The sequence below is a fragment of the Ochotona curzoniae genome, unplaced genomic scaffold (genome assembly GCF_017591425.1).
Source record: "Ochotona curzoniae isolate NIBS_2020 unplaced genomic scaffold, NIBS_Ocur_1.0 contig_4879, whole genome shotgun sequence".
NCBI lineage: Eukaryota > Metazoa > Chordata > Mammalia > Lagomorpha > Ochotonidae > Ochotona > Ochotona curzoniae.
The window spans coordinates 1-7,302 of record NW_024466410.1 but is presented as its reverse complement, the minus strand read 5'-3'; the positions used below and the strand labels follow the sequence as shown (position 1 = coordinate 7,302).

Genomic DNA, 7,302 nt, shown 5'->3' with positions numbered 1-7,302 from the left:
AACTGATTCAAGCAAGAGGGAACCCTTTCAATGTTCATTGGCCAACATGTTTGACCTTAGAGTCTCCTTTCACCCAGATACTTGCTGTCATCATTTGGCTGGGGTAGTTATTCAATCTGTTCTCTCCTCCTTTCTCTTGGATGGTCCTGATGTGCCCTCCAGGCCTCAGTGGGCTTTCATCTCCAGGTGGATCCGAGCCAGTTGTCCAATACTCCTTTTCAACTGAGTAGTACCAGTTCTTACAACACCTGAGCCAGCTGATCCTGCCCCAGTGGAGCCCCACCCTCAGCACTCACTGAGCTAGCACCACCATGCTTGCATGTAAAGATTCCAAGCCAGGTGACCTGAGGCCAGCCACACTTTCTAATTCCAGGACTCACAGTCCCACGGCCCATTGCACTGGGTTTCAAGGACCCAGGCCAGGCAACACCAACCACCACAACTATGCCTAAAGGGCCAGACAAAGCTACCAGGGTCCCACTGGATCTCCTGGATGCAGGGATCATGTGTCCTGCACTAACATCCCCGACTACCGTGGCTTGCCTCAACTCATTTTCCACCAGCATGTGTTGCAGCCTGGCTCAGTCTAGTCTTTCCGCAATTCTACTTCATGTTCCTATGTGTTGTGGCCCATCCAAGTACAATCCATGTGGAGGTTTAGCTGGAGCTAGGCAGTGGCTGGGGATTATGTCAGTGGGTTGGTGTGTTCATGTTTTTTCAGAGGCATGTGGTATCAAGGGTCATTTACACAGGTTCAGTACAAAACATGTGGAGTCTTCTCTTTGCTAAGTGTACCTTCATAGGTCTTGTATAAGAGCCCATAATTTTTTTCATTCCAGAGTGTACACCAAACCAAATGTTATCAGGAATGCTCAATGAATCTTTCCTTTAGCATAGTATAGAAACAGAAAATGGAAACCAGTTGCAGAGCAAACTTTTATTTGTTAAATGACCAGTGGAACTTGAAAGAGGTTAAGGGGAAAGCAACTCCCAGAAGCGGCTCAGAGATTTTGTGCCTTTTGAAAGGAGAGAAGAAATGGCATAATTTTATATTTTAAATACTCTTATCCCACAGGAAGTGTGAAGAAATGCCATTTGAAAAGAAACATGCCTCTAATGTCCCTAAGAACAACCTCGAGGGTGAGGAAAATCTCAGTCATCTTGACAAGATCCACATTTGTCAGCAGTCCTTTGAACACAATGGGAAAGAGAAGACTTTCAGTGGGAAGAAGACAGTCCTTATGTGTGAGCATGTTTGTACCAAAGACCCATGTAATCAGCAACCTGTCAGTGTGCGAGAAGCAATTCATGTTGGCTACTATAAATCTTGCCTTAGCACCAAACAGAGAACTGACACAGGAGATAATTTGTATGTGTCTAGTGAATGTAAAGAAAACATGTACCAGAAATCAGAACTCATTAGAGATCAGATCCTTCAAAATGCAGAGAATCCGTATGAATGCAATGAGTGGGGAAAAGCCTTTCATCAGCAATTATCTCTCATTGGGCATCAGAGAACCCACACAAGAAAAAATTCTTATGAATGTAGTGAGTGTGGAAACGTGTTTTCTTATAAGTCAAACCTAATCATACATCAGATGGTCCACACAGGGGAGAAAACTTATGCATGTAGTGAGTGTGGAAAAGCTTTTCTTAATAAGTCAAGCATTAGATCACATCAGAGAATCCACACAGGGGTAAAACCTTATGACTGTAGTGAGTGCGGGAAATGCTTTTCTCATAAGCCCAATCTGCTTGCACATCAGAGAATCCACACTGGGGAAAAGCCTTATCAATGTAATGAGTGTGGAAAAGCTTTTATTCAAAAGTCACACCTCATTAAGCATCAGAGAATCCACACTGGGGAGAAACCTTATTTATGTAGTGAGTGTGGAAAAATGTTTTCTGATAAGTCAAGCATAAGATCACATCAGAGAATCCATACCGGGGAAAAACCTTATGAATGTACTGAGTGTGGAAAAGCTTTTATTCAAAAGTCACAACTCATAAGGCATCAGAGAATCCACACTGGGGAAAAACCTTATGAATGTAGTGTGTGGAAAAGGCTTTCCTTGTAAGCCACCGCTCATTAGACATCAGAGAATCCACACTGGGGAAAAGCCTTATGAATGTACTGAGTGTGGAAAAGCTTTAAGTCAGAAGTCACACCTGATAAGGCATCAGAGAATCCACACTGGGGAAAAACCTTATTTATGTGGTGAGTGTGGAAAAACATTTTCTGATAAGTCAAGCATAAGGTAACATCAGAGGATCCACTCTGGGGAAAACCTTATGAATGTACTGAGTGAGGAAATGCTTTTACTCAGAAGTCACAACTAATTAGACATCTGAGAATCCACACTGGGGAAAAACCTTATGCATGTAGTGAGAGTGAAAAGCTTTTCCTGATAAGTCAAGCATTAGATCACATCAGAGAATCCACAACAGGGAAAACCATATGGATTACTGAGTGTGGAAAATCTTTTACTCAGAAGTAAAATCTTATCAGACATCAGAGGGTCCACACAGGGGAGAAACCTTATGAATGTAAGGTGTATTTTGAAGCCTTTACTTTCTTGTCAGGTTTCATTCAACATCAGAGAATCCACACAGGATTAGGACCTCATGAATGTAATGAGTGGAAAATGCTGTTGCAAGCAACTGAGCTTCACTAAACATCAGAATCAACATGGGAAAAGTATTGATGTATTATATGTGTGTTAAAATTGATACACAAACATTTTGAGCACAGTAGAAAGCATACCTCAACATTTAACATATTCACAGAGATGAGCAAACTCACTGCCTTGAATGAAAAATCATTTTTCTGAAGTCAATTGTTGCCAGAGTCATGTAGCTCAGAACTACAAAAGCATGTAAAAAGAAAAACCAACTATCATAAACCTGTCAATGCTTACAAAGTGAATGAAAACACAACCATTAGCAGGAGTACAAATACAAAATATTGTAAAAGGGTAATGGACGTGGAAACATACTTTTAAAGTCTGCAAGTGTTTAATAAACATGAGGACTTTCACTTTATTTCAGAAGACAGGTTATTTGTTGCTAAAATAATTAAGCATCAATTTGTCTATGATCTCCCTTTGTTTTGAGGTGGGAAATGTGAATGCTGCTTTCAGATTTAATGTTGGTAATAAATGTTCAGTGTGTAACACTTGTTTTACATGCCAATTTTGTCATTTACACATTTATCTAATAGAGCTTTTTAAGAACCTCAAAATTTTGCATCCTATTATAGAATTATAGTGGAATCACAGGTATCAACTGATGCATGTGGCAGTTGTAATGATAAAGACCCAGATTTGAAGGATGAATCTTCTCCAGAGGCAAGATTCTGTTGTGGTATTTTGCTGAATATAGATCCTGTTTGGCCACTGTCTCTCCTTGAATAATCACTACGTGAGATCAGCCCTGGATCTCTGCCTCCTTATCCCATGCAGCATGCCATAAGTTTGTATTTGGTTTATTTCCTAACTTTATTTTGATTATTTGTTTTTTCCTAGTAATCTTGAGAATGCTTTGCCTTTGTTTGTCTATTTTCTTCAACTGAAAGATTAACTGACTTACTTGATGCTTTCCAGTTTCTTAACACAAGCACTGAGATGGACATTGCTCTTTCCATTGCCTTGATTGTTTCCTGTAAGTTTTGAAATTTTGTGTTGATGCCTTCATTTGTTTCAGGCCTTTTAAAATGTTCCCTTTGATTTCCTCTCTAACCCATTGCTCATTTAGTAACATATTATTCAGTCTCCATGTGTTTGCATGTTTTTCTAAGATTTTTGGCTTCTGGGTCTTTCGCCTCACTCCATGATGGTCTGAGAAGATGCACAGTGTAATGGTGATTTTTTTAAAATGCGGTGATACTTGTTTTATGGCCTATAATATGGTCAATTGTCAATTTTGGCGACAGTTCCATGAACTGATAAAAAAAAAAAAGTGTATTCACTTCTTTGGAAGTAAAGGTTCAGTAGATATCGACTAAGCTCATTTACTTGAGAGTTTGGGTGAGTTGTGTTGCTGAGTTTCTGTTTTTTTTTTTTTTTTTTGTTTGTTTGTTTGTTTTGTTTTGTTTTTTAATCTGTCCATTGATGTTCATATGATATTAAAGACGCCCACTAGGATTGTATTGGAGTCTATTTCTCCCTTTAAATCCATTAATGTTTGTTTCACACAACCAGATGGCTTGGCATGTGGTGCATATACATTTATTACAGTGATCTCTTCTTGGTGAATGGATCCTTTGTACATTGTATGGTATCCTTCTGCATCTCTTTTAATGTTTCTCACATTGATATCTGTACCATCTCTTATAAGAATGGCTACCCCTGCAAAATTTTCCTTACTATTCACTTGGGATATCTTTTTTCATCGTTTCACTTTCAGTTTCCTCTGGTCTTTGTTAGTGAGATGTGTCTCCTGTAAGCAGCAGATGGATGGGTTTTATTTTCTGATCCAGTCTTCCAATATATGGAATTTGACTGAAGTTTTTACATTGGTAACATTCAATGTTAATATGGATAGGTGGCAAATTCCTCCTGTCATCTTGGTAATGGGATGCCCTTTAATTTATTCTTCTTTTTGCCTGTTAGTTGGATGTTCTCCACTTTTGCCTTTGGTTTTGGTTCTTCTTCTCTTTCACTAGAACATCTTTGAATATCAGTTGTAGGGCAGGTTTGGAAGATTTGAATATTTGGAGTTTTTCTTTGCTGTGGAATAATTTTATTTCATTTTTCAAAGGCAAAGGAGAGCTTTGTAGGATACGTTATTCTGGGCTGACATTTATTTCCCTTTTAGAATTTGGAATATATCACTCCATTATCTCCTTGACTGTGGTGTTTCCTCTGAGAGGTCAGCTGTAAGTTTGATTGGAATTCCTCTATAGGTTACTTGATATTTCTCACGTGCACATCTAAGGCTTTTTTTTTTTTTCCTTATGTTCAACTGAGGAGAGCTTGATTATCATGTATCATGGTAATCAACTCTGTTAAGAGTACTGTGCCCCTTCTGGGTGTTGTTTCCCAATCCTTTCTCCAGATTAGGAAAGTTTTCAATTATTATCTCAATGAAAAACCCTTTAATCCCAATTTCTCTGCATCTTCTGGAACTCCCATAATTCTTATGTTATACCTTTTAGTTGTATTCTTAAATTCTTGGATACTTTCATTTTTTTTTTTTTTTGTTACCTTGACCTGGCTCTATTCCAGCTTTTTTTTTGTTTGCTTGTTTGTTTGTTTCCCCTGGTGACAGGAAATATCTTCCAATTCTTGCTGCAGTGGGTTTTAACTTCTGAAATTCACCTTTCATTTAATTCATTTCCTCTGTGACAAATTCTTTAAATTCTTTGAACTCTTGTGTCCAGCCTACCTTCACCTCTGTAGCTCTGGGAGCAGACCCAAGCTCCCACTTGGCTGTCGCAAGAGCTGATTCTGTGGCTACCGCTGGATCCCTGCGTATCGATGGAGTTTACATCCCAGCTCAACTGTGGCTGGTAGTTTTTCTGTTCCCTGTAACACCGCTCCACCACCGTCACTTCTTCCATGTGTTCAGGGTGTCTCCAGGTACCTACTTGTTCACTGCCTGACCCTTATGTTTTTCTGTAATCTGCTCTGCTCTTTGCCCTGTCCAATGTTTCTCTGTCACCTCGAACATGTCTGCACCCTTTGCCACATATGGCAGGTTTATTTGCAATTCTCCAAGCACATGCCATGCTGATTTCCACAGTGGTTGTTCCAGCCTATATTTCCACCTGCAGTGAAATGAGGGTGTCATTCTCCCCACATTCATGCCAGCAGACACTAAAATGAAGTTCTGAATTTAGGACAGTCATACTGGAGTTAGGTGGTACCTCAATGTGGTTTTCATTTGTATCTCTCTGGTGGTTAGGGAATCTGAGCAACTTTTATTATGTTTGCCAGCCATTTGGATCTGTTCTTTTGCACAATGTCTGTTCATTTGCATTGCCCATTTTTTTTTCAAAATTTATTTATTTATTTTACTGTCCCTGGGTTTCAGAAGCTCTTTGTAAATCCTGGATATTAGTCCCCTATCACTTGTGTAGTGTACTCAATTTTTCTCCCATTCTTTTGGTTGCTTCTTCACCAGCAGGTAAGTAACCCTATGGGGTGCAACACACCAGCCAGGCATTCCCTGTCCAGGTATGCTCAAACAAATACTCCACACCGTGCACAGTCCACTCCTGGGCCAAGAGGGCTTAGCTGGTACCCTCATGCACCCCAGCATACACACAAAGTACTCCAGCACCTAGGGGTTACAACAGTGAGCCAAGGGCCCAAGGTGCCTACCAAAAGCTATTCCAGGGCCAAGCTCAACAACACAGTGCACTCTGTGTCTGTTGTCCACGTGATATCTGCTTCATAGCCAAGACAGCCTGGGCAGTGTCCCTGCTCCGACAGCGCTATAGTCATCTATCCCAGGGTCAGACTGAATTGCACTTGAGGAGAAAGTATTCCTCTAATATGAACCCTCCATTGTTGCACTTACCTATCCATGTACAGGCTCATTGAGCCATCAATAGATTGCCTCTAGTTTATGAGTACAGGCACACTGTCCGCTTCCAATACTTGAAAACCAGTCCACCTCAAGCAGTGATATTGCTCCTTCAAAAGGCAGTGTTGTCACCAGCGAATCCCAGGCTGGGTCCTTTCTGCTGGTAACCCTGAGGCTAGAGCCTGCATGCATTGAGTCCTAAATCTCACAACATGCAAACCATGTCACCTCACTACTGATTAAAAAGAGGGATGTCCTGCCTGCAAGCTATTCCAGGGCCAGGCCAGGTCACAACCCAAACACTCACCTGTAGCCTGAAATCGCAACAGCATTTACACTACTCCAAGGCAAGGCAAGTTAGATTTGCAAGAAATTAAAGCAAAACACTGCAAGAACATCATTTTCTAGTGTACAAAGCAGAATTTCAAATAGTTAGCATAGAATAAAAAAAAAAATGATACCTGCCCTAGCAGCAGAATGGAATTATAAAGGAGGAAAGATGGCCCAAAAAATGGTGGAAATGATGTGTTTTTACACATTATCTTAGGGAGGCGAAATAAAAAGAAACTGCCATTCTAGCAGAGCAGAGGGACAGAAAGCAGAAAAGAAAAGACACATTGCAGAACCAAGATTCCAAAATGCAATGGTTGATTATGGTGATAGGTGTGAAACATGGCAAGATCTACTCAAATTGCTAGAGACCCAAGAAGGATGCTTTTTTTTGATCAGTCAGAATCTGATCAAGCTTGACTGCATTTGTCATGCTCAGATAAA

The 7,302-nt window shown here is 40.3% G+C and overlaps 1 protein-coding gene across 1 annotated transcript; it reads left to right on the top strand.

Moving 5' to 3' along the window:
- The first annotated feature begins 1,088 nt into the window (after positions 1-1,088).
- LOC121161848 (gastrula zinc finger protein XlCGF7.1-like) lies at positions 1,089-2,282 on the top strand. The gene has a single exon (XM_040988493.1). It carries the CDS (start codon positions 1,089-1,091, stop codon positions 2,076-2,078), a length of 990 nt encoding a protein of 329 aa, XP_040844427.1. The 3' UTR covers positions 2,079-2,282.
- The last annotated feature ends 5,020 nt before the right edge of the window (positions 2,283-7,302 follow it).

Excerpts from the sequence above, each read along its gene's own strand:
- LOC121161848 (XM_040988493.1), top strand. The coding sequence starts at position 1,089 with ATGCCATTTGAAAAGAAACATGCCTCTAATGTCCCTAAGAACAACCTC.